General features: G+C 47.1%; 1 protein-coding gene across 1 annotated transcript in view; it reads right to left on the bottom strand.

The window, feature by feature from the left end:
- The window catches only part of Vwf (von Willebrand factor), a 144896-nt gene that overhangs the window by 111126 nt on the left and 5883 nt on the right, over positions 1 to 27887 (bottom strand). Inside the window, exons 4-6 of the mRNA XM_041641912.1 lie at positions 12470 to 12572; positions 11978 to 12186; positions 8450 to 8574 (exon numbers count right to left, since the gene is read on the bottom strand). Coding sequence (XP_041497846.1) covers positions 8450 to 8574; positions 11978 to 12186; positions 12470 to 12572 — 437 coding nt within the window. The remainder of the gene's footprint in view (positions 1 to 8449; positions 8575 to 11977; positions 12187 to 12469; positions 12573 to 27887) is intronic.

The raw sequence follows: 27887 nt of genomic DNA, 5'->3' as shown, positions 1-27887 counted from the left end.
GACTTTAATAAATCTATCCCACTTATTGATACTGTCATTTCCTCCGCTGCATGAGTAACTGTAAGAAAAGACTGTGTGTAACCCATGTCTGCTTCTCTTCCCCCTTAGTTATAACTCTCAACTTTCAGCTTCCACTTGGGTGCAGTTACCAGGAATGGAGATTCCATGTTCTCACCTGTCTGCTGCCCAGGGCAGCCCCAGCACACTCAGCTGTGCCCCAAGGAGAGGAGCCTGCCTGACTCCATTTTGAAGGCAGCCATTACCCTGTGCTTTTACTGTGAGAACTGAGGTGTTCTCTGTTTCCCAGAACCTGACCTTCCACAACCTGTAACCTTGAATTGTTTCTGAAAATTCCCTTATTCTCCCTGACCTTCTCTGACCCATGCCTAACCACATGGTGAGCAACCAGCTGTTTCCTAAAAGACTTTTTTTATTTCCTTATTGCCCCTTTCTGTCTCCCTTCTGTGAAACTACTTGTGATTTCACTCCTTGAAAGGAGCCCAAGAGATGAATTTGGGGCTACTCTCTCTCTCTTTTTAAATATTTATTTATTTATTATGCATATAATATTCTGTCTGTGTGTATGTCTGCAGGCACGAAGAGGGCACCAGACCTCATTACAGATGGTTGTGAGCCACCATGTGGTTGCCGGGAATTGAACTCAGGACCTTTGGAAGAGCAGGCAATGCTCTTAACCACTGAGCCATCTCTCCAGCCCTGGGGCTACTCTCTTTAACCTGTCTTAGAAGGCAGTTGCTAGCCAGCTTTTGGGCACATACCAATAAAAATCAAGCTTGCTTCAAATATGCCTCAAATTGTGGTAGTGGTCTTATTCTTTCCATTGGGAGTAACAGCAGGACAGACGCAGGAAGGTACCTTGCACCTTCCAGGAAAGTCCTCCTTTCCTGTCCCTTCTAATTCCGCTGCTGGCACGTGACTGTGGTGCCTGGAGCTTGAGATGACATCTTGGGTCATGAGTACAAGCTCCACCCTGAAGGCACTGAGAAATGAGACAGAAGGACCCAGATGCCCGGCCCTGCACATCCTGCCCTGAGCTGCACATGAGAGAGAAATACACTAACTACAGGCCATTGTTACCTTAAATGTCCTGTCTCTCATGGCTGGATCTACCCAGGTAGTAATACCTACCTCAGACCGTTGCTGAAAAACAAAATTAAATGAACTCAGCAGAAATGGCTAGCAAGTGCTCACAACCATTACCTCTCGCCAGTTGTCTGCACAGACTTCACTTTGGCTCTCTGCAAAACCATTCTGGCAGGGACACAAAATAAGGGTCAGCTAATTCGCACTTCCAGCATCTTCTGGCTCCAGTGCCCGGCACCAGCCACTTCTGTCTTTTTTCATCTCCTGTCGGTGGTGCCAGAAACTGGCAGAGAACTGCAGCCCCAACTCCATCAATCCATGACTTCACCCTCCTGGGCGGGTGTGCAGACCCAATTGTGGCCCATCTTAATCCCATTTTCCGTTCATCAGAAGAGACCAGGCCTCTTCCCTGGGGACGTTAGGCCCCGTCTAGGGGGAGGAAGAGAAAGCAAGAGTCTCCCCACAGGGGGGTGAAGGCAAAGCAGGAGAAAAAGCAAGAGCCAGAGGTCCAGAGCTATGCTATTGTTTCTTCTCAAACAGCTGACGAAGGAGAAGGGGTGTGGCATGAGCATTCCTAAGGCCTGAAGAGAATACAGAAAGGAGGGCGTGATGTATAAAACGCAAGCTGTTTGCCTGGCCCTGATCTTTCCAGCTCCAGAGTGGGCGGCGGCGTGAAGCTGCCCCATATGGAGGAGGCATCTAGAGCCTAAACTGGTCCAAAGCAGTGGGCTCAAGAATTCACTCAGGGCAGAAGACTGTTTCCCATTGGTCAGCCAGCAGGAATAAATGGGGCAAGGGAGGTCACTGATTCAATTTGTAACAGCTGGCTACCTTGGTATTTCTATCCACATTCCAAGCTACTAACTCATGGTCAAGATTCAGATCTTGAGCCTGGTTCATACCTGTCAAACAGATGGGGTTCCTAGAGATTCCTCTCCTGAAGATGGCTGGATGGGATGCTCGTTATAAGCAGGGTGACTAGATAGAACATAGTAGAAATGTCTGTGTCTACAGAGGCCTCCCTAAGTCCTTCTCACCCTGCCCTGGTTTCTTGGGAGCATATGGGTAGCTCTCCAGGATCAGCAAGACTCTGTCCTCTGGGAAAAGAGTTAGTCATTGACAATGCAGGAAATGTAACTCTAACTTTAATAAATTAGGGATAAGAAAGTTTATTCTCAAGCCAAAGATGAATGATCATGGCCCAGGAACACAGATTCTAGTTACTTCAAATTCCACGTTCCAATGTGGCGACGGTTTCACTGAACTATTAGTACAGTAACAGAACAAAGAAAGTCATACATGAAGACACTTTTCCCATGCACTGGTGGAAACACTAGGCAGGAGGATTAAAGCAAGTGAGGAAGTCTCTCCTCTAAGTCTCAGACGCTCTGCCAACACTCCTAGCCTTTTGGTCGGTGGAAGCTGGTCACCTACTAAGTAAACGTATTCCGAAAGGTTTATGTGTCAATCACAAGGATGAAAGAGGTAGGCCAGAAACGACTCTTTAGAGAGCTGAAGAAAGTCCAGGACAAAGTGTGGTCGAGCGCTGGACCTGCAACATTCCACTCGGTCAGTCTCGTAAAAGAGTCCGTGGGAGGTGTGGCTTCCCTCTAGAAACTTTTGCTTACAGTCTTGTTCCCTGGTTTGCAGTTTAGAATCTGCCCAAGCTCTTAAATAACAGGTCCAATCTGAACCAGTCTACACATCCCACGCACAGCGAGAGAAATCAGCAGCTCTGTGTCAGGAGTCAAATCACCGGAGCTGCCCTGTGACTGCTGCCCCGTGGCTGCTGCCCTGTGGCTGCTGCCCCATGGCTTCCCATCCATCAAGCAGTTTGTCACCTACTGACTCCAACAGTGCTGCTCTTGCCCTTTGTGATGGGTTAGGTTCTCTTGTGTCTGGTCCCTGGATCTCTGCCTGGTACAGTTTCAGCATTGCCCATGCCATACCAACATCTCAGTGAGTGTGTGCGGGTGGGTACTATCCTGTGTGTCCTCTGAATTAGCCTCACTCCGTGCTTAGCCTTTGGTGTTTCAGGAAAGACTTAAGAAAGATCTCATCTTGCCAAGGGGAAACACCCATGGATGCTTGTGTTCAAACCCATGCAACAAGGCACAGGGAGTGGATACCCTATCTGTAAAACTACCTCAAGGTGCTGTCATTTAGCAACTAACCTACACTTGGATCCTTGTGTTTGCTGACTTCTATGGGCCAAAGTCTCCCTGTACAACTCTCTCTGAATTGGAGCTGGACAGAAGGTTCATCAGTTAAGATCTTCCAAAGGACCCAGGCTCAGTTTTCCCCTTCAGTGCCCACATGATGGCTCACAACCGTCTGTGACTCCAGTTTCAAGAAATCTGACAACCCTGCTGGCCTCATGAGACACCAGGCATGTGAGTGATAAACCAACATACATGCAGGCAAAACACCCACACACATCCAATAATTTTTTAATGAATAACTTTGAATCCCAGTCAAGAAAAGGAGTGGCTGTTCCCAACTGCCAAGAGCCTACTCCAGACCGAACTCCTTGATAAAATCACCCTCCACACACACCTGTCGCTTCCCCATCTGGCTCCCTCTGAGCAGACAGAGCAGAAACTGACCACACACCCTTCACAAATAAACAATCGTGTCATGAGGACGTGAAGAGTGAGCTGCTTTGTCACCAACAGGATGGGTACTTCGTGTGCTTCCCTGGGCTATTGAGGAGAGGTGCTGTGGCTGTTCAAAGTCATCAACAGCTTAACAAATATTAGCCCACAAGACAGGTGACTTCCTGAGGACCAGGGAAGCAACAGGTGAATGTTGTCTCAGAGACAAAGAACGTTCTCTGGAATGGAGGGTGGTGAAAAGGCAAGTCATACGCAGCAGGGAAAAATGGCATGCACTTCCATAGTAAACATCAAATCCAGAGTTGAAAAGAAAGCGGGAAATCTAGGGTTGTTAGGCAGTGAATCGAAGCACTATGGAGCAGGGACTCACACATCAACCCAGAGCAACTATACTGGGAGGGTCCTGCAACTCCAGCATTCGAAGACATTGAAGGACATGCGGAGTCTGCACGTGAGCAGAAAATGACAGGAGAGCTCTCTTGAGAAGCCGGGGAGCTTGCTAGAGCTGAGTTGTGTGAGATGGCCAGAAAGACCCTAGTGAGGCCCATCCAAGGCCTTGACTCCCCAAACCAAGATCACAGCCTACTCTGTCTATCTGGGTGCTGTTTTCCGGGAAGCTTCATGCAGTGGACAAGGAGCTTTGAGAATCTCATCCAACCCTTGAGTGTGTGGGGACTTGGGATTCCTAACTTTGATGAAAAGACATTTCTTCTGCTCCTGCCCCATCTGAGGATGTTGCTGCTGCTGGATTTTTCCCTACTGCCGCTGGATTATCCCCCTGCCATGGGTCAAGTGAAAACCAGCACACTCAGGCTTCCCAATAACAGCAAGTCATCTTGAGGACTAACTCTGAACAATTATATGGAAATATTTTAATGTTAAGCATGGAAGTATCCTCACACTCTTGTCAACAGCCTCAAAGGCAGGAGCCAGTCTTATGACACTGGGGAATGTGACCTGAGGGTGGTGATGATGGAGACTGGCTCTCCCAGGCCAGGCCAAGGCCACCAAGTGCAGTACTGCAGGCTGAACCATGTCCAGGAGCAACACGCCAAGTGGGTAACATTTACGTGGTAGGCATGGTCATCACCCGTGTGTCTGTGTATTATATGATGTACAGAGGTCATGGTCACTGTGGCCCATCTCCATCAGGTGACAGAAGATTATCTTGGGAAGGGGGTGTATTTTTCATAGCTAGCAAGGCCACTCTGTAGGCTAACAGCAGCCCTGTGTGGCTTTGGACTCCAAACTATAGACAAGACACAGAGCCAAGAACACCATTCCCTTATGATGCTCAACTTTTCCCCCATGCTCCCCAGACTGGATTTTCCAGAAGGAGAAAGGCTAATTAAGGATCATTCTAAAATGTGCGTCGTGTGGTAACCATAAGCAAATGAACATCACTTATCTGAACATTTATGGCCTGGGCTCCAGACTCAGCTGGAAAAAGAAAAGGGGAACCTGCAAAATTGCACACAATCCAACAAGCCATTATCAGTCCCCGCAGAGAGAGGCACCAGGTCTGTTGGTACAACATTCCTCCCTAAGGAATAAGTAACATGACCAGGCTCTCTGAAAGGGCTGACTCTCAAGCTCAGCTTTGGAAAGGCCAAAAGCAGAAGAAATGAAGCTGACAGATTCCAAAAGCTGCCCAGCCTCGGTGTTATAGGCCAGGGCAGCCTCTTCCAGAACTCTCTACCATTCCAACTGGAGCTTGAACCAAAGGACAACCGCTGGTGACAGATGCCAGGTTGCCAGACCCAATTGCTGAGCCTGGAGCCCAGTGGGAATAAGAAGACAAAATAGTACAAAAGATGATACTAATTCCCTCCCAGGAGATGAGTCACTGCACAGCCAATGACAGAGCCCCAGTTGCGGGCAAACACGTTCTGACTGGTTAAGGGCAGAGTTCAGTTCTCCTGGTAAACAACCTGGAACAGTATGCTGGGCTTGAAGGGGTTCATGCCTCAGAGAGATTAGGTGTGTGTTTGGAGCCTCGGTCTCGAACGAAGAATCAAGTACTCAATTTCTTAAGCTGTTCCCAGGACACTGGTTAACAAGGACCTAGCGCACCTGGGGGACAAAATGAGTAGCAACAAGCAGCTGGAGTCTTACAACAGTGTCCCCAGAGAAGAGCAAAGTTGCTTCTACACTACACACACCTTTGTCTTCCGTGAACAAAGCACTCGGTCTTCCTCGCGCCAACTCAACCTCAGTATCAGGTTCTCTCCAGGAAAAGTCTGTCTACACCTCCCACTAACGCAGTATAAGTGGGATTGTTCCTTGGTACTCTGAGCGTGGGGACCATCTGTCAACCCCTTGCTGTACGCTGGCCAGTATTTGCAAAGTTAAACAAACAAAATACACCCTGGGGACCAGTCGCTCTCAGTACCGCCTTGAAGGAAGGGAGATGGGGAGCCAGCAGCCAACCATGGAACTCTAAGTTTAAAAATACAAAAGGGGAAATTAGAAAGCTCTTTCTTGCATAGGACCTTGAATGAATTTCTTCTGAAATTTGTCTGGATGACCAGTAATCGCTAGACGAAGGCTTTCCTCCGTCACTTTCCTATTGGATGTTATCAGTGTGCTAGGATCTCATTTTCCTCCTAACCTTGTGGAGCTGTGTTCAACTACCCAGAAAGAAACCACTTATAACTGGGAGGAGGGGTCTTAGGCTTCTGCGATTGCCGGGGCTGTGCTCACCACCCATACTCTCAAAGCATGTCACTCCTGTGGGACACACAAGACAACAGGAGACTACCGGATGTTACATTGTCACCATTGTCATCATTATCACTCATACAGCGGAGCACTACTGGGGTCAACACTCATGCAAGCGACCTTCCTCCTAGTATTTTCCCATTCCTGAGCCTGTTTCACACGTGTGGGAACAGAGGATTGAAGAGCGAAAAGCACAGATTTCAAAGAATAAGGCCTGACTCATACCCCTCCGTCAGCACAACGCCCGACTGTTTGCTTCTCTGTTTCTGTGGTAACCAAAGGCAACATGGGGAGGAAAGGGTTTATTTTAGCTTACAGGTTATAGCCCGTCATCAAAGAAAGTCGGGGCAGCAACCTGGAGGCAGGCGATCATGGAGGAACACCTATCATGGGAGGAACACCATTTGCCGGCTTCTTTCATGACTCGCTTATCTTGCTTTCTTGTACAATCCAGGCCATCTGCCTAGGGAGTGGCACCACTAACTACAGGGGCTGGGCCCTCCCATCAGCTATCAAGGCAGAAAATGCCCCACACACAAGCCCACAGGCCAATATGATGGAGGCGATTCTTCAATCAAGGTTCCCTTTTCTGGGGAACTCTAGTTTCCGCCACTGAGAAAAACTGACCAGCACACCCCCAACCACGGTGAGAGGGTCTCAAGGGGTCAGCCCGTTAAGGGCAAACATCAGACATTTCAAACTGGGGTGGGGGGGAAGCCCCGCTTCTGTACAAAGTACATTCCTCTTGGTGCTGGAGCTCAATCTGCCTTCTTAGCGTCCCTAGCCATGAGCCAGGTGACTACCCAGAGGGCCTGTGCCACTGAAGCATCAGAAACGCAAGGGGAAAAGGCTTTTAAGATGTCTCTGTTGACGAGTTGAACCGTGTCTATTTAAGGGTTTAGGCCGCACCGGGGGTGGTGGTGCACGCCTTTAATCCCAGCACTCGGGAGGCAGAGGCAGGCGGATCTCTGGGAGTTCGAGACCAGCCTGGTCCACAAGAGCTAGTTCCGGGATGGGTACTAAAGCTACAGAGAAATATCCAAGGTCCATTTGATGAGTGACCAGCTATCAGTGAAGCGTTCTCATGCTCAGCTGGTGTGTGAGTGACTGTCTCTTGTTGGTGGTGTTCCTAACGTTGAAGAGGTGGATTCACTTACTTATTGCAGATTTGGGGGAGTGGGGTTTCTACTAGTGAAGAATTCTGGCTTATTCTTAGGGTGATCATTACAAAGCTCTAACTAGCACCACCTAAAGTATATGTCCCCCACACACTGAATATTTTAGAGACCTATTAACTACTATATTTTGACATAACCCACGTACACAATAAAGAATTTAAGAACTAAAAGGAACCTTAGGAACCTTGTGACCTCTAGCTCCTGAAGAAGGGAAGGGTACAAGGGCTTGCAGGTAGAGGGATATGGGCAATTCTGCTGTGGTAGAGCCATGTCAGCAACACTTTCACAGGTAGGGTGATGTGGGCAATCCTGTTGCAGGCAGAAGGATGTGGACAATCTTTTTGAATGATGTGGGCAGTCCTTTCACAGGTAGAGGGATGTGGGTAACCCTTTTGTAGGAAGATTAATTCAGGCAGTACTTTTTTCCTTTGCTTTTAAGCAATATAAGATTGGGACAGAGGGAGCATCCTTACCAGATAACAGATACCAGCACTTTCATCCTGGACCCAGCTTCCAGGACTATAATAATTTCCATTGTCTGGCATCATGTATTTTGTTATTGCTACACAAAGGAATGGAGATACTGACCACACCCACCCATTTTTTTAAAGAAAGTACAAGGCCAAGGAAAATATTAGAATTAGATAAAAATTCTAGCCAAAATAAGTTTTCATTTAAAAAAGACCCATGAGCACCCCATATGGAACAGCCAGAGAGACACATTTCCCACCCAACCCCTGAAGAGAGAAAAGGGACCATGAGCCCAAGTTCCCTGCCTAATTCCAGGAGCCACACACCATCCAGACCACATCCAGGCTAGGCTGTACCCACCTTCTGCATGTCCCCAGAAGAACTGTTGCAGTGGCTGCTGGGAGGAGATGCCCGTTTACACCGCTGCTCCCCACTGCTCAGGGCCCAGGAGTTGGCAAAGTCATAGGGGTCAGAGGTCAAGGCCCCTACGGAGAAAAGTTCCCAAGAAATGATGCTTCAGTTCAGCCTGTACCAGGACTTCTGCGTGACAGCTATCGGTCAGTGGTTACCTGAATCAAACTCCTGCTAGATGGGACCACAAGCATGTCATACAGTACTCAGTATCACACCGCGGGGCATGGGCAGTGGAGCTCAGCAAGTGCTTAGGGACTTGACTAACTGCGGTCCGAGGGAAAGATACAATGAAGCCGGTGACATGAAAGAGGATGAAGATGTCATGGGAGAAGTTCTGTGTGCAATACATAGAGATCATTGCAGAAATCCACAGCTGGTCCAAATGTAGAGGACAGCTGAGCGTGGCGTGCCCAACCCCAGCTGATACCCCTACAAGACAACCCCTACACCTAAGGCTCAGATAACCTCACAAAAGAGGAGCAGAAAGATGTGAAAAACCAGAGACCCAGGAAGTCTGCTGAGGCATGGTGTCTTCTATACATGACAGAGAAGCTGCACCCATGAGATGTCAGAAACATGACTGCCTGGACAAAACCAGCACAGCGACACCACCAGTGACATGCCAACCTGGATGAGGGGAACTCTGACAAGGCCCTGTCCCTAGATGAAGTTCTAGAGACAATTAATGACTGACGGGAAGGGAAGCCTAGCCTAGTTGGAGAAAGTGGCTTACTTAGAATGTGTCCCTGTGTTTCTTCGCTCTGCTTTCTGTCTGCCATGAAGCAGGCTCCTCTACATGTTCCTGGTGGGCAGGCCAAGCATTCAGACCACCCGGGGCCCAGCACACCGGAGATGCCTTCAGAGCCTCTCTCTAAATCCCCGGAAACTGCCCCAGCCACTTGCCATGATGTCCCACCTTGGCACAAGGCCCTGAATTAATAGAACCGGGGACTATGGACTGAAATCTCTGAAACTGAATATGAGCCCAAAACAGATAATTCCTTCTCTTTCTTATTGGTCTCAGATATTTTGTCCTAGAGACAAGCACATTCTTATCATTTTGACTGTCTCCACTCATTCCTGGAAACAGGGCCCAAGAACAACCAGCCTTTTTGAACCAGCTCTCCTTCCTTCCCCAGTCCAGCCTTGTGGGGTGTGCCCTTCTCCGAGTTCAGTACCCCAGGCAACTCTCCAGAAAAACTCTTATCTTTCTTTGGGTTCCTTTTCCCCTCTTTGACTTTTGTGCTAGTATTCAACTGTGAGCCCCTTAATGAAGGGCACGGATATGTGCGTGGCTCTGCCTTCTGAAACAGTGAATTCTGGATGCTCAGAACATTTGTGTGGAGTGAAGATAAGGATGTGATGCAAGTTCTAAGACCCCTGGTCACTGCATCTTCCAGGCGCTTCCAATACCCAGGGTTTCTGTGTTTGGAGCATTCGTGCTATTGTCGGTTACCATAGGAGACTCAAAGACCTCCACAGCCTGCACAAAGGTCCCTACTGCCTGATATCCTTGCTGAGTATTCACTGTGACAGTAGTTCCTATCTGCTGTTTCTGTAGGTCTCTTACACAGCCAGAGCTGGAAGGGCGATTCAGGGTCAAGGAGTGCACATGGGAATCAAATAACCTGTCTACAGAAAGAGAAGGGAGGCCTTTATGATCTGTTGACATCTAGAGTTAGATGAGCAGAAAAGAAATTTCCCCTTCAATGCTGTGTTCATTTTTAATATTTTATACATATTATACAACTAATTAAGTGATTCAGCTAAAGGTCTGGGGAGGAGGAGCTTCTCTGGGATCACCTGCATGGGTCCTATGTGCAGTCATGTGTATCCTCAGTGGATAAGCAGAGGGAAATCAGATACAGGCATGCATGGGGGAGAGACCAGAAGGGCACGGATGCAAGCCCAGGGCTGCAGCAGCACCTGAAGAACTAAGGAACAAGTCCTCCCCTCATGCTTGCAAGAGGGAACACTATCCTGCCAAGGCTTTGACTCGAGGCGCTGAGCCACCTGGTGTGTGGTAACTTCTTGGAAGTCAGAGGAAACTAATAGACCAGGGTAACCCAATGGAGGGAACTGAAAATTGCACAGTGTCCACTGGGTACTGGATGCTGTGATAGGTGCACTTTGGTACCCAGCCACTCACATCACATCTTAAGGAAGAGGTAGAGAACAGATCTCATGTGGATGGGAAGTTCCTCCTACCTGTCTAAGATTGGGGCTCCTCCCTTCATCCTGGGCATCTAACTCCTTATTTGTACAGGAAGAGTCAGATTAGGTGGCCTCAAAGATCTTTTTCAGCCCTGATTTTGTATAGTGCTTTATGGGTAAATATGAAGTGAAGCAGAAAGGTGTCCAATAGATGGAATTACAAATATTACTGTTTAAGGGGGAGGGTCTCAGAAATCAAGAACTAAAACAAGCTGATAGGACTCTCAGAAATCAGAAACAAGGTTAATTGTTTGGGGACAAATAGTATTGGGTCTGAACTGAGAACTGAATTGAATAAATCTCTTTCTGGGGATAGTTCTAAAAATAGCACCAAAAACTGGACTTTTGCCAACAAATATCACTTTCTTTCCCATAGCATGCTCATATATATATATAAGCATACATAAGAGGTGTGTGTGTGTGTGTGTGTGTGTGTGTGTGCCCTAAAATAAGAAAGCACTGGTACCTCCTTTCCTAATAAAGTAGATTAGAAGAGTCTGAGCTAGGCCACTAAAATAGACAAATGTTCTATTGAAGCCACGAATAACTTCATAAAAAGCAGACAGAATCTCAAGATAGAGAAAGAAAATTGAGGGAAGGAGAAGAGGAAGAGCAAGGATAAAATGGGAACTGGAACAGACAAGTCCGAGGACTAGACTGAGACAGCCATCTTTTCAAAGGAGAGTCTTGAACCTGGATAAGGGGGGAGGTTGAGCCAGACCCTGTCGTGAAGGTGTGACCCTTCAGGGAGGCTCTCTGACAAGAAAAACAATCTTCTCTGAAAAATAGAAAAATGAAAGTTTATTTCTTTGACCTGGGCTCAGGATAGGAGGGAAGAAAGGTCTACCCTGGAAACATCAAGGAAGGGGAAAGCCTCTCGTAGGCTTGGGATTCAGGTGTATGCTTCTGTAAAGAGCCGTAATTCTGCCAGACACAGGTGGTACACGGCTTTTGTCCCAGAATTCAGGAGGCAAAGGCAGGTAGGTCTCTGTGAATTCAAAACCAGTCTGGTCTACAGAGTAAGTTCCAGGACAGTCAGGACTGCAAAGAGAAACCTTGTCTCCAAAAAATTAAAAAGAGAGAAAGGAGAGACTGAGAACCAGAAATTCATAGCAGATTGAAAATTCAGCATAAAACCCTTCTAAAGATAAGCTTACAATCAAAATTATGAAACACAAATTCAGTGGATTATGAACAAGAGTCAACAGATATCAAGTTAGCAGGTTGAAAGCCCTATAGATACTTCAAACAATAGCTTACCTTCCTGCATCCTAAAGTCATCTTCAGCAAAAATGTTAAAGTCACCACACAGCCCACAGGTCTTGTTGAAGTGTCTGTCCGACATCAGGACTTGGAAGTTGCCATCACCGTCAATTTTGGCCACAAAACCGTAGGCCTCACTCGAAAGCTTGTAGTACCCAGCCTCGGTTTCTAGATAGAGCCCTTCGGAGGCATAGGGCATGGAGATGCTGGAGAAAAAAAAGACAACCTCATTGGGTTTCCGGATCTTGCCAGCCTTCCTAGCCAACCCCGGGTTACAGACTTCAGATAGTGCTGCCCAATGATCGAGGATCCTAGCCCAGTGCTGCAGAGGCCTGGCCTTCAGCAGCCCCACTACTTCCTTGGGCATGTATAAGTCCCGTCTCTGGGCCCCGTTTCCTACATTAAATTTGGATGGGCTGAGGAATGTATGAGACAGGACCCCCGGTCCAATCCAAGCGGACACCTTTGGTTGGAAAGTTCCTGACTTACCTTCGGTCCCCCTGCATGACAGTGCCATTGGGAAACAAATGGATGTCAAAAAACTCTCCAAGATACACAGACAGGCTCACTCTCTTGCCATCTTGGAAGTTCCCTGAAAGGAAAACAAAAAGTATCCCCCGAAATTAATAAATGTGTTACTATCGCCTCTGTAATCTCCATGGAAAAACTCCCAAAACACTCAACAAAAGAGCAACAAAAATCTCAAAAGGCCCACTCCCTCATCTTACTCTCTGTCTGAAAGTTCTGATGCACAGTCCTCAATGGACTTCTAGAAGTTTGTCATCTCAGAGTAAGACTAAGACCCACGTTGTCTGGCCACAAAGACAAGTGGCGGGAGCCGCTGGCACCCAGTACTCTCCCACAGTGCTGCTATCTTAGGAGACACCAGGCCGGAATCTACGTGGTGTTTGTCCAAAACGGGATCTCAAGCCCCACTGATTGACTGCACATGGTTTCCTGTGAGAAATTTACAGAGTGCGGGAGAACTGAACAGGGGCTCAATAAACTACCGCTGTCTGCACTAGTGATGTTTGCATGGCCAAACGCCTGGTAAAAAGGTCTCTGTCGGTGGACTGGCTGTGAGGGGCAGACATGGAGACAATGGGAATGGAAGCTGGGATGGAAGAGAGTAAATTAGCTAGGCATTGTCTATTCTCAAAACATAGCAAGCCAGAGATGATCTGCAGAAACACCATGCCTGGGTACTCAAAGACAACAGGCTGTGTAACAGATAAAGGAAGCAGAAGGCTCAAGAGAGAACCTGAGTCTGGAGCCCTGGAGACAGAAATTGGAGGAAATTAAGTGAAGCCAGCCAAAAGTCAAATGCCTCAGAGAGAGTAGGGCATAAAATCAGGTGAAAGACTAGCCTTGGGAATGAGTGAATACATCTTCATCCTCCAGAGGAATGGAGGCTGTGACCTCCAGCTCCTCAGTAAAGAACCATCAAGGAAGCCTGTGGAGTCACACCCACAGAAGACTTGGGGAGGTCTGCCGATCTGGGATGATGCCACCATAGTCAGGACCACTGGTGAAGCAAGCTAAAGACAGAGCCCCTTCACCTCCTGAAGAGGCCTCTCTGCAGAGCCTCACAGCAACACAGCCAGGATGAAAGAGAGGTGCCAAACTCATAAAGAAAACATAAACTATCGTCCACTTGAATTGAGCTTCTACACCAGGTTTGACCGATCCGGTGTAGAAATCAAAATGCTACCAAGCAGAAACTAGGATGTTCAACCTTCTGAGAAAACAGGAGAGACAGCTATTGAGATGGCTAACCTGAGATGGATCCCCAGACCCATGTGTCGGAAGAAAAGAACTGACCCCCCATAAGACGTCCTCTGACCTCCACACATCACACATGAGTAAACAAACAAACAAGTAAATAATGATGCAGGAGAGTGAGACAGAGAAGTGGGGGGAGGCAGAGAGCGAGAGCGAATAGCTCTACAGCCAGTAACTGCTCTATGTCAACTGAATGCGCTCATCGCTGTTCTGTGTCTCGTCCTTCGTGATCTGAGACCCCAGCCTCCTCTGCTCGACTCACGGTTTTACTGAATGATGCTAGAATAGAAAACACAGCCAGCTCCAATCTCCTAATTGTCCTCGTTCAGCCCAGTCACAGGTTTCGAAACTGAACGTCTGGCCTGCTCTGCACTTTTACTGAAAACAGATTTTTTTTTAAAGATTTTCTTTGAATTACATATAGGTGTGAGAGTTCGAGGCAGGGAGCTGGGTATGCACATGTCTTCTGCAAACACAGCATGGGCTCTTAACTGCTGAACCATCTTCTCAGCCTGAGAATCCTTCTAAAGAGTGAGTACTCTCTTCCCAGATGGTGATGGCACACACCTTTAATCCCAGCCCTGGGGAGGCAGAGGCAGGCAGATCTCTGTGAGTTCGAGGCCAGCCTGGTCTACAGAGAGAGTTCCAGGATAGACTACAAAACTACACAGAGAAATGCTATCTTTAAAAAAAAATTAGAGAGAGAGAGAGAGAGATAACTGTCTGGCAACAGGAGTTACATCAGTGGCAATCCAGGACCATAGGTGTATCCTATTACTTTAGCTTTTCTATGTGCTGGGAAATACCCGTACTAAAATGATTTTTAAAAGACAAACAGCATCAAGCTTCAGTGTGATAGCCCTCTCAAGGATCGTTCCTGTCCCTTGGCATTTGCTGTGGATCCAAAGCCAAAATCCATCTTAGGCTAGCCTGAGGCACACACGCATACCAACAGAGCCAGTGATGGGGTCAAGGACCTCTTCTCCTTCCATCCAGATGCCCATGACCCTGATGACCTTCAACAACTTGCCTCCCCACTGGTCTATTCTTCCCTCACATCCCCAATCTCACAGTGCAGGTGGACAAAAATGTTCTGTCTCTGTTTCCTAGGAAACCTCATCAGGTGTAAAAGGCACCTTTCTCCTAGGAAGAGAAAAGGACTCCCTGTGGGCCATTCCTTCTTGCAGGCTCTCCCTCCAACGGGGATTCAGGGAAGGTGTCTGGGAACAAGTGAGCCAGGAAAACTGTGGCTAGGGGTGGTGCTAGGAAATGCACAGGAAGCCCCTGGGCAGCTGGGGAGGTGCTCTGGCCACACAGCTCTGAACCAACAATTTTTCCTTGCTCTCAAAGATGCGATACAACGTTCACAGGTCGCTGTCGCTGTCACTGCCTATCAGGCTGTGCCAGCCCAGAACATAGCAGCAGAAGAAAATCAAACAAGGACCCCGAGCCATGTTGGGGAGCATGAGAACTCCCTTCTTCCCAAGAGAAGGATGAAGATTGAGGGAGCACTTAGACTTGAGGAGAATGAAGAGAAGGAGGAAGATGACAGTTTGACGTACAAAGAAGAAAGTCTGAGGAAAATAGAAGCAAAATCCAGATAAAGTGAGGTATGTGGTCCCAGTACTCGGGGAGGCCAAAACAGGATGATCACAAGTTCCAGCCAACCTGAGCCACACAAGATCCAGGCCAATCTAAGCTACACGAGTTCCAGTCCAACCTGAGCTACTCAAGTTCCAGTCCAACGTGAGCTACGCAAGTTCCAGGCCAACCTGAGCTACATGAGTTCCAGGCCAACCTGAGCTACATGAGTTCCAGGCCAATCTGAGCTACATGAGTTCCAGGCCAACCTGGGCTACACAAGTTCCTAGACAATCTGAGCCACGCAAGTTCCAGGCCAACCTGAGCTACATGAGTTCCAGGCCAATCTGAGCTACACAGCATAACTTTTCTAGAACAAAAGGGAAAGTGGACCAGTTGTTTCAAAGTTACCTTACACATAAAAGTGACAAGAAAGAGGACAAACTGACTTTGTGTAATAAAAGCTGTGGAATGTGGATCCCCACATAGTGACCCTGAGAGTCACCAGCCCTACAGCACAACATTTGAAGGACTTGCTCGGGACCCCAGGACAGAATCAGGAAGTCCAGGGAACGGTAGTGTCAAGGTAAGCCGGATGTGAGCAGGGCAGAACTAGTGGCCCAGGATCTTTACCTACTGTTACAATAGGGGGTCCTGAAGTGGATAGTTTGGTTATGGTAACCAAGCCCCATCTGCTACTCAGAGACATCAGAAATCCAATGTAGGGTCAGGTCAGATTTAGCACTGGGACCTTCAGTGAAGGCAGAACTGTGGAGAACCTTAGCAGCTGGCCCACATCCACTGCTGAGTGGCCCGGGGATTAGTGGTATTTAAAGGGCATGCTATGACAGTGGGGAGGGTCTCAGAGGCCATCTGGATAAGTGGCTACTAAGTGTCACAGTCAAACCAGACTTTCTTCATGACCCAGGACAGGGTTTCTGTTTCCACCCTTTCCTGTGCCGCTCACGCTGAAGTTTTCTGACATTGGCTATTCTTTGCAAATGCGACTTACAGCCATGACTTATAGCTCAGTTTGAACAACAATGACCTCAACTGGATGCTTTCTTCCTTTCTTCCTTCCTTTCCCCTTCCTTTCTTTATTCTTTCCTTCAAGAGATAGCATCTCACTGTTTAGCAAAGGCTTGGCTTGAACTCAAGGTCACCTTACCCTTCCAAGTGTGAGGATTTTGTGCATGTACCATCAAACCTGAGGAAAATAGATACCATATTACCATCAGTGAAATGGAGGCTTAAATATGCACTCTGATTTCATCATCTCACCACCATTGACTGGGGGCTGGATACTCTGCCACTGGGCCCACTACCAATGGCAGAATAGGTAGTGGCATCCTGGCCCCACACTGGATATCTGTAGTGTAGGACCCAGGGCAGCTCGGTACACACTTACCAAGACAGGCTTCATAGAAACCAAGCAAGTAGGCCTGAGACTCAGTTTACCCTAAGGCAACACCTTACTCCAGAAAAAACTACAAACTGGGACCACCCAGGCACCACCCCAGAACGGGCCAATCAGCATCCAAAGGAAACACCTAACGTTCCAACCATTGTAGACAGGATGTAGACCTGATGTCCCTAGCCCAGCACAAACCCATTCCTTTTCACCAAGACACACCTAGACAAACGTCAGGGGTCCTGAACCTTAGAAATCCCTCACCCCAACCTTTGCTATTATAAAATATCCATCCCAACTGAGCTCCAGGCTCTCTGATCGTGCCAATGCATTGAACACATGGAGAGTTCAAATTCGAACTTGAATAAAGGCTCTTTGTTTTTACATATGGGACTTATGTCTCCTTGTTGGTTTTGGGGGGACTCCGTTGTAACCCAACTAGTATGTACCCAGACACTGGCAGCTGTCCTCTGGTGGGGAAACCACTCTGACTAAGAATGGTTTACACTACTCACCTGGAACAGAACACACAAGTTTTCTGATCCCAGTCTCGCATCTTCTGGCGAGATGAAGCGGCCTAACTAGGATCTCTCAGTGCCGCAGGTCAGCAACCCACTGACACCAACAGGCACGCTAAGCTCCTTCCTTCTCATTCCCCTGTTTCCTTGCTGCAGATGCTGCACCACCATCAGGAAAGCTGGCTGCTCCAAGTGTCCACTGACCCCACAAGGGAACTCCACGCACCATAAACCTCCAAGGCAGCACTTCCTAGCACTACTGGGAAAAGAGGGGCTGGGTGTCCACCAAGAAGAAAGACAAACCAGCCAGGCTCCTAGCTGGCCTTGAACAAAATGCTCAGTGAGCTGTGAGCCATCAACCCTCACGCCTTCGGTGGGTGCAGGAAACGTCCTGCCCCATCTGAAGCATTATAGGAGTCACTCTCAGACATCAGAGGGGCACTCGGATACCGCATGTCTAAGGAACACGACTGTAGCGACCACGAATCTGCAGCAGGGAGTCCTCCATCCAGACGCCTAACCCAGTTCTGACCCAGAACACAGAAGTTGAAGCTTGGATTGTGGAAGTGACTCGACAGAGTTCCGGTTGCTCTTGGTTCTCCTTGGGCTAATTTGGGAGCCGGATCTTGCTGCCATGACTCAGAAAGAGAAGGTTCTACAGAGCAGGAGGAATCAGGACTCCCGGGTCTCTCTGGGGGGGAGGGGGAGGGGGGGTCCTGTGTTCACCGCAGAAGACAGGAAACCTTGGCTCGGGACCGTGCTCACAGGAGGGCTCCCCTTACTATCAAGTGGGCTTTCAAGTACAGACACAAACACTTTACCCAGGATATGAACAAGGCCCACAAACGCACAGACAGGAATGTAAATGGTTTAGAACCAAGGAAACCGGATGTCACTGGAGAACAATTGAGCACAAAATGATCCTGGGCCTAGAAACAAAACCTAGGGCCCAAGGCCCAGGTTCCTTCCCTTGACCTGACTCTAGTCCCATCCCCGACACGGCTCCAGCTGCCTCCCACACACCACTAATACCCACAGAAGAAGTTACCACCCATCTTCCTGGTGTGATAGTGGGATTTGGGTGGAGATGCCGATCTACAAATCAATCTTTTGCGCTACAACCGGTTCTGAGCCACAGCTTCCAGAAGACTGACGCGGACCCCTGAGAGGAGCAAGTTGTCATGAGATAAGAATCCTAAACCAGTGGGGAATCAACAGGGATATCTGGAAGTGCATGGACCTTCCTTGAATCTCAAAATGCCTCCTGGATAACCAAAACAAAGAAAAGGAAAAGCCACGAGGCTGGGCCTGTGGTACAGCCTTGTGTGGTAGCAGGAGGGGTTACCATGAAAGAAAACCTGACCTTGACAGAAGTTCACTGAGGGCCTGCAGTGTGTGACTCTGACGTGAGAATTCAATAAACGGACATTCCACAATGGCCCAGATGCTTTTGTAACTTAGTTTGGATACCAGATCACATTTTCAAAGAGCTGATTTCACCTGCACCTCACACTGCCTGAACCTTAAAGCCAGGAGACTGGGAACTCTGATGGAGAAGTGTTTATGGCTCTTTCTACACTTCCGGCTTCCCCTAGGAGCATAGCCTCCAAGTCCTGGGGAATATAAGCCGATTGACCCAAGTTGATGAACCCGGTGCTAACCAGAACCAAGTAGTCAAAGTGGGTGTGATGGTTACTCTCAGCTGTGGACTTAAGCTGTAGAACTATCTAGAAAAGAAGTCTCTGGGAAGGAGTATCTAGATTAGGCTGGTCTGTGAGCATGCCTAAGAAGGATTGTCTTGGTTGGGCTCACTGAAGTAGAAAAACCCACCCTAAACATAATTGGCCTCATATCCTGGGTTGGGTCCTGAACTGAACAAGAAAGAGCAAAGGTCTTTGTCAATAAGCGCTTGTTGCTCTCTGTTTCCCAGTTGTGGATGTGGTGTGACCAGCTGCCTCATGCTTCTGACCTTGTGACTACCCTTGTAGCCAGTTCTGAGCCAAAAGGAATCCTTCTTTACCTGGCTTTTGTCAAGGTGTGGCCTGGACCTAAGATTCCGTGTGTATTGATTACTAACCTGTCTCCAGGCAGAGCAAAGCTAAAGCAGACAGATCCAAGGCAGCAACCCCCCCCCCCAGGGCATCAGCGTCTCCCCCCCTGAATCTGAAGCCATCGGGTAGAAAACTGAGTGATAACTGTTTCCCTTGACAAAACCTTGTGTCGAGGCTGGAGAGATGGCTCAACAGTAAGGAGCATGTACTCCCCAACGCCTCTACCAGGTAACTCTGTAGCTCTAGGGACTTGCGGGCCCCAGCATCCACATGGCATACAGTCACACATACAAATAAAAATAAAGATCTTTTAAAGACACAATCTAAACAGTCTTCTGCTACTCCTACCCTTCCATGCTGATGCACCAGTGCCCACGGTCATCAGGTAGGATGTCTGTACCTCTCTGCCATGATGGTTAAGTGGAGAGAGTTCCCTTAGAATACACACTGGGGCCACCTCAGTGGCAGACCTGAGTTCCTGCCTCCTACTTGGGGTAGGAGGAGATTTTGCTCTCCTAAACTAGTCCCTAGCTGTTGCTTCTGAAGCAAGGTGGGACCCCCCCCCAACAACCCAGTGTTTAGGGTGGCTTCCATAGCTTGTTACATCCTGAGGATGTCTCTGGCCTTTTGTAGCTCCCATCTTATGGTGTGGGAGGGCCTTCAGTCTGTGTGTTGCTTTTCTTGGTTAATGAATAAAGAAACTGCCTTAGCCTGTTGATAGGGTAGAACTTAGGTAGGCAGGGAAGACAGAACTGAATGCTGGGAGGAAGAAGGGCAGAGTCAGGGAGAGACACCATGGATCTGCCGCCAGAGATAGAAGTGCTGGAACTTTGCTGGTAGGCCAAGACCTTGTGGTAATACACAGATTAATAGAAATGGGTTAAATTAAGATGTAGGAGTTAGCCAATAAAAAGCAAGAGCTAATGGGCCAAGCAGTGTTATAATTAATATAATTTCTGTGTGGTTACTTTTGGTTCTAGGTGGCTGGGACAAACAAGTAGGCCCTCCTCCTACAATCTTGTGACTGTGACCCACCCACACAATCCTTGCTTCCCATATCTCTGGGTGTGCTGGATTAAGTAAGAACAGCCCCCGGTAATCTCACAGATTTGAATGGTCATTAGGGCGTGGTACCAATTGACAGGGTTTAGGAGGTGTGGTCTTGTTGAAGGAAGTGTATCTCTGGGGTTGGATTTTGGGGTTTCAAAGTGCTCAAGCCAGGCCCAGTGTCTCTTCCTGCTCCCTGCAGATCCGGATGTAGAACTCTCAGCTCCTTCCCCAGCACTATGTCTGCCTATGTGCTGCCAAGCTCCCCACCATGAGGATGGTGAACTAAACCTCTGAAACTGTAAGCCAGCCCCAATTAAACACTGTCCTTTATAAGAGTTGCTGTGGTCAAGGTGTCTCTTCACAACACCTTGACAGTGACTAAGACACTTCTCGGCACCCTTCACCAGTACTCTAGCTCTTCCTGACCCTTCCTTGCTGCACGAGATTCCACCCTGCTTCCTTCTGGTCTGATGGATGGAGCAGACACCCTGTGGTGGTTTGATGAGAGTGCCCCGCATAGGTTCATATATTTGAATACTTGGTCCCTAGTTGGTGGAATTATTTGGAAGGATTAGGAGGCATATCCTTGTTGGAAGAAGTGTCTTACTGGGGGTGAGCGCTGAAGTTCCAAAAGCCATGACACTCTCAGTTGGCTCTCCCTCCCTCCTTCTGCTTCCTACCTGCAGATGAGGATGTAAGCCCCCTGCTACTGTTCCAGACCCACACCTGCGTGCCTGACTGCTTCCATGGTCCTGGTCATGATGGTCATTGCCTCACCCTATGGAATTGTAAGCCTTAATAAACTGTTTCTTCTATACTTTACCTTGGTCAAGGTGTCTCTTGACAGCAATAGATAAGGAACCAAGACACACAGCCAATCAGATTCAAAACCCTGTACTTCAGCTTCATCCAACTCACCCATAATTACGATCTTGTGCCTGATAGTTTTGTGTCAACTTGACACGAGCTAAAGTCATCTGAGAGGTGGGAACCTCAATGAAGAAAATGTCTCCATAAGATCAGGTCATAGGCAGGCCTGGATGGCATTTTCTTAAATAGTAACTGATGGGGATGGGCCCAGCCCATTGTGGGTGGTGGTCCCCGGGCGAGTGGCCCTGGGTTCTATAAGAAAGCAGGCTGAGTAAGCCAAGAGGAGCAAGCCAGTAAGCAGCACCCTCCATGGCCTCTGCACTAGCTCCTCCCTCCAGGTTCCTACCCTGCTTGAACCCTAACCCTGCTTGAGTTCCCATCCTGACTTGCTTTGATGGCAAACTGTGGTGTGAAAGTATCAGCTGAATAACCCCTAGATGCCTTGGTCATGGTGTTCATCACAGCAATAGCAGCCCTAACTCAGACAAACCCCATGCTTCTCAACATTTGGTCCGCATAAGCACCAGCTCCAGCAGCAGGAAAATGACCAGACATGAGCTTCTTAGTCTCATTCCCAAGCTTTTGGAATCAGAACTCAGGGGTTAAAACCAAGCAATAGCTGTAGAAGTCCCCTGGGTGATCCTGATGCATCTCTCCAGGCTTAGTCATTGCCACCCTGGCTCCTCACAAGGAACACTCCCTCCCTCCTGCCTCTCCCTGGCTCGTTCTTCCCCCAGTGCATGAAAAACCTCCCTGTCTTCTCCAGCTAACTCAAGCCCCACACTCAAGGCTCCTAAATGTCACTTTGCTTTTGGGGAGTGGGGAGACACACCACAAAGTTTCTCTTTGTAGCCCTGGCTGTCCTGGAACTTGCTCTATAGATGAGGCTGGCCTCAAACTCACAGATATCCTCCTGCCTCTGCCTCTTGAGTGCTGAGATTAAAGGCGTGCATCACCACTGCAGGTGAATACTTTTCTTTAATATAGTGGTTCTTAACCTTCCTAATACTGTGACCCTTTAAGACAGTTCCTCACGTTGTGGTGAAACCCAGCCATAAAATTTTTATTGCTACTTCATAACTGTAATCTTGCTACTGTTGTGAAATGTAATATAAATATTTGTGTTATCTGATGGTCTTGGCAACTCCTGTTAAAGGGTCATTCAACCCAGAAAGAGGTCATGACCTACAGGTTGGGAACCATTGCTTTAATACAACACAACACCAGGCTTCACGGATCTTTCTCTAGTTGTTGTTGGCAGAGATCCTACTCAACTTCAGAAAAGAAAGAAGAACAAGATATTGTCATTGCCCTTGGGGGGCTCCTAGAGCACAGGGAACGAGGAGGGATGCCAAAGGCATTCTGTAACAGATTTGTTAACAGGCAGGAGAACAAGTGCAAAGATACCCCAAGAAAGTGTCTTAGGAACTGGGCAGTGGTGGTGCATGCCTTTAATCCGAGCACTTGGGAAGCAGAGACAGGTGGATCTCTGTGAGTTCGAGGCCAGCCTGGTCTAGAAGAGCTAGTTCCAGGACAGGCTCAAGCTACAGAGAAACCCTGTCTTAAAAAAAAAAAAAAGATTGAAAGTGTCTTAGGGTTTCTATTACTGCAACGAAACACCTTGACCAAAAAGTAAACTGAGGATGAAAGGGTTTTGTGGGGGGTTTTGTTTGTTTGTTTGTTTTTGTTTTGATTTGTTTTGTTTTGGCTTACACTTCCACAGCACTGTTTATCACCAAAGGAAGTCAAGACAGGAACTCAAACAGGGAGGCAGGGGTGATGCGGAGACCATGGACGGTGGTGCTCACTGGCTTGCTCCTCGTGGCTTGCTCAGCCTGCTCTCTTATAGAAGTGAGGACCACCAGCCCAGGTGTGGCTCCACCCAGAATGGGGTGGCCCCTCCCCCATTGATCACTATTTAGGAAAATGTACAGCCGGATATTATAGAGGCCTTTCATCAATTGAGATTCCCCCCTCTCAGATGACTCCAGCTTGTGTTAACAGAAAACTGGAGAGCATCTCAAAAGCGGGAGGAAGCCAGGAGAGTTGGTGCACACCTATATCCTAATACCCAAAAGGTTAAAGTGGGAGAAGCTCCACTTCAAGCCCAGCTTGGGCCATACCAAATCAGGGGATCTCACAGCCATGGCCGCCGTCAGCCTACCCCTTTCCAAACAGCTCAACACATGCTGCATCCACAGAATGGCACATGCATCTACAGCATGACTGATGGAGAAGCCGCCATGGAGCTCTCCAACCCATGTGTCAAGCATGCCGCCAACCTTGTGTCAGGCTCCTTTCAGATCTCTCGAGACGAGGGCCTACCCTGGGAGTCTTTCCTGGTATTTACCCACATAGCCCAATATCTATGGGAATCCCACTGGGCCAGTCTAGAAAAAAGAAAGGACAGAAGAGATGTTTCAAAAAGGAAAAAACACCTGCTGTGCATGCAAGCCCACAGACAGAAGTTTGAACCTCAGATCCCACCTTTCCATTTTTGGTTGTGAGCCTAGCCTTTAACGGCTGAGACATCTCTCCAGCCCCAGAACCCACCTTTAAAAGCCAGATGCAGGGATGTGCATTTGTGAGAAGTGGAGCTAGAGAGGAGACTGGCCCAGAAGCTCAGGGGCCAGCTAGCTCAGAATACACAGCACAACAAAAACAATAAGAGAGACCCTGCCTCAACCAGGCAGAAGGTGAGAACCTACTCCTGAAAGTCATTCTCTGACCTCCACATGAACCATGGTACCCTCATACATGTAGACGCATATGCACACGTACACACTAGTGATAACAATTATTGTTATTACTATTAATTAATGAAGTTTAGAAAAATTCCTCACCCTTGTTATATGTTCAAAGATAGATGCGCCAATCTTAATCCCACACCCTCCCTGTCTGTCACTTGTAGTGGAAGCCCCAGCCAATCACCTTGCTTGTAGGGTGGGTACCCCTTAGGCGAATGTTTACCTATAAATCTGGCAGGTGTGTTCCCTGAACTTCCTTTTGTTTCCTGCTCTTCGCTGGAACCCTGGTTTTGTAAGTTCTCCCCTTATTAAAGCTAAATATATTATATTGAACTTGCTTGGCTAATTCTGTTTGCCATTCGTTTACGCCGCTTCATTCTGGCGCCCTAACATACGGTCTACATCAGTCACTCCGGCTGGTCCTCACCAGGAATCCTATCGAGTGGGATTAACCAGAACCCTCTTTACCCTGATGCGCCTTTTTGCAGTGTTCCATTAAGGGCCTCACACAAATCCTTGACTCTAACATTCATCTTCCTTTCCTTCCTTGTGGAATTTTGGAGTCTGACCGTCTCTCTTGCTCTCCCCTTCCACGAACCCCCACTACAGCAGTCCCTCTTGAACTCAAGGCCTTCCTTCCCCGTTTTAACAGGTTCCTGAAAGTGTTTCCTTAACGATGCAGATCTGTCTGTCATCTCAAGGCAGAGGACCCCTTTGCTGGGTTTACAGCATCCCCACCTCACACATCACGACAGATTAGTTCTTACACCCTAGTTCTCTGTCACTGCCTCTGACTTTAGGGAGCACTCTCTCTCCCTAGTGCAGAGGGAGCGCCTTTCAACATGAACAGACTGAGACAGGGGTCCAGCTCCTCCTAGGAAGGATGAAGCTGTCTTCTTTGGAAGCAGTCCTTCATTCGTATTCAGAGATGATCATACCTACTTCCCACAGCTGCAGTGAGAATCCAGACACAACACAGATAGACTATTGGCATTTTTCTGGAAACTTAGGAAATATTCTGTTGGGAGATATTCAATTACACTTTGAACCCTGAATTTGCATTTGTGTTAGTTAAGATTCACCTTGGGTCAGGAGACTGAGTTAGCAATTAGTTGTCACAAGCAATCATAGAGCATCAGAGGGTATCTAGGAGAGAGAGAGAGAGAGAGAGAGAGAGAGAGAGAGAGAGAGAGAGAGAGATGCAAAGGAAGTAGTAGGAAGAGATTTGGAGTGACACAGGTTTTTTTGTTTGGTGGAGCCAAAGGAAGCTCTCTGTTTTTGGAGACACCAGCAAGGAGAGAAGGTTATCTAAGTACTGCTCAACCTCTCTGCACTAGGAGGTTTTCACCCCAGCCTTTGATTCTCAAGCATTGCTTATAAACAGAATGATAGAGGTCTAGTTCGAGTTGCCTTTAGCAGCAACGGCAGAGTCAGAGTCTGTGGGAACAGAATTCCCTCCAAGCTGTGGCCTGAGCAGCCGGACTCTGCCAGAGAAGCAGGCCAGTAACTGCAGAGTCACAATTGCTGGCTGAAATGGCAGTAGGTTACGGCACAGCCACTATGTCGAAGATAAAACGTTTGATACTCCAGCCTGTGGCACGACCACACAGACAGAGAAGTCACAGCCCCTGGCTCTGCCACGGTTGCTGCCAGGGCCTCCGGAAAGCAGGCTCATGCTTAGAAATTGCAGAAGGGGCCTGAGTTTGCCACTGACAAGACAGACAAACCAAGAAGTCAGCAGGTTTGGTGAGACGCCTGGGGAGTCTTTCAGGAAAGAGTTAAATAATATTAGAAAAAAAAAATCTTTCCCAAGTTAAGAACAGGGACCATTACAATGCAGGCACTAGGGCCCTTTTGTGCTACTATGGATGGTTTGATAAAGAAAAATTAAATGAGGGGGTAAATGACTTACCTGAGACTGGCATGTTGTTGATTGCAATTATTATCAGTTTGGTAATTAATACTTATCCTTTAAAATGTGGAATTAAAAAAATCGTAAAAAAATGGTTTGAAATTGTCAAATATAATAATTTAACTACTAAAATGCAAGCTTTAGAAAGACTTATTAATGAAAATAAGAAAAAATTGGGTGATAAGATACAAGTCTTAGGACTTATTATTCATGATGCAAGCTTTAGAAAGACCTACTAATGAAAATAAGAAAAATACTCAAATGCAAACAAAGGATTTTAAAGCAAAACCTGCTACTCAATTGCATTGTGAAAATTAAGAGGAACAGCCTAAAGTTATTAGAACACCAATATTAATTTATCCAGTTGCCATGCAAAAATGACCACCAGATGATAGGTGCCCCCAAGGCTATGCAGAAGTTATCTGGAATTCTGTAGAAATGTTAGATTTGAAGAGATTTAAGAATGTGGTCCTAGCTAGGCAGTGATGGTGCATGCCTTTAATCCCAGCACTAGGGAGGCAGGGACAGCTGTGAGTTCAAGGCCAACCTGATCTACAAGACCTAGTTCCAGGACAGTCTCCAGAGCTACAGAGAAACCCTGTCTCAAAAAGCCAAAAGAAAAAAGAAAGTGATCCTTTAGTATGGTTTGCATTTATCCTTTGTGAAGCAGAAATTAAATTCATGGGCAACTAGGAACAGAATTATTCCACAAGACTGGAAATACTTAGTTACAGCAGTACTAGAAGATGGTCCTCAGTTACAATGGAAAACATGGTGGAGAGAGGAAGCTCTGTCATAGAACAATGAGGAGGGCTAGAGCTACTGAAAATTCCCAAGACTAGCTTCCCAGTGAGGGCCAGCATGCTGCTTTGCAAAGACAGTCTATATTTAATGATCACATTTTGGTTCTTTCATAAAGGATGTTAAACAGCCCTATTTTGTGTCAATATTTTGTACAATAGCCATTGGAAATGATTTTTAATCAGTTTCCTCAATCTATAATTTAGCGCTATATGGATGAAATCAGTTGATTCAGAGACAGATACTTTAGAAAAATGTTTGATGAAGTAAAAAAAAAAAGAATTTTGCCTTGTTGGGGATTACAAATTTGCTCCTGAAAAAAACACAAAGAGGAGATACTATTAATTATTTAGGATATAAGATAAGTTTATAGAAAATTCAGCCACAGAAAGTACAAATCAGGAGAGATCAATTATGAACAATTAATAAATTTCAAGAATTTCTGGGAGATAGTAATTGGCTATGGCCCACAATTGGACTAGCAGTTCAAGAATTAAGTAATTTATTTCAAACTTTATGAGGTGATAAGGACTTAAATAGTGCAAGAAAGCTATAAACTGAAGCTGAAGCTGAGAGAGAATTACTGGTAAAAAGAAATTATAGAATACACATGTGGATAGCTTAGAGCCAGAGCTCGACTGTGGTCTGGTTATTTTACCTTCTACTCATTCTCCTACAGGAATTCTTATGCAGAGAGAAGATAATATCTTCAATTGGATATTTTACCACACAAAGAGCAAAAATATTAAAGACCTATGTAGAAAAAGTTTCTGAACTGATTCTGAAAGGAAAATTAAGACTTTATCAATTAGCAGAAATAGACCCAGAAAAAAATGTGGTACCTTTTACTAATGCTGAAATTTACTCATTTTGGGCAGAAAATGAACATTGGCAAGGAGCTTGCAGCAATTTTGTGGGAGAGATTAGCAATAAATATCCCAAAAGCAAGAGACTTCAGTTTATAAAGAGAGATAGTTGGATACTTCCTCACAATGTACAGGGAACATCAATTTCTGGAACCCCTATGTTCTATATTGATGCAAATAAATCAGAAAAGGCAGGTTATACTCAGGAGAATTGAGTAAAGTGACTCAAGGCCCTCATGATTCCATTCAAAAATCAGAATTATAAGCTATTCTCATGGTATTATTAGATTCTTCAGAACTTCTTAATATAGTTCCAGA

The sequence above is a fragment of the Microtus oregoni genome, unplaced genomic scaffold (assembly GCF_018167655.1).
Source record: "Microtus oregoni isolate MIOR12 unplaced genomic scaffold, Mior012 000002F_ref0000024, whole genome shotgun sequence".
Lineage (NCBI taxonomy): Eukaryota > Metazoa > Chordata > Mammalia > Rodentia > Cricetidae > Microtus > Microtus oregoni.
Note: the sequence above shows the minus strand (reverse complement) of the source record. Positions and strands in the feature narration are given on the sequence as shown.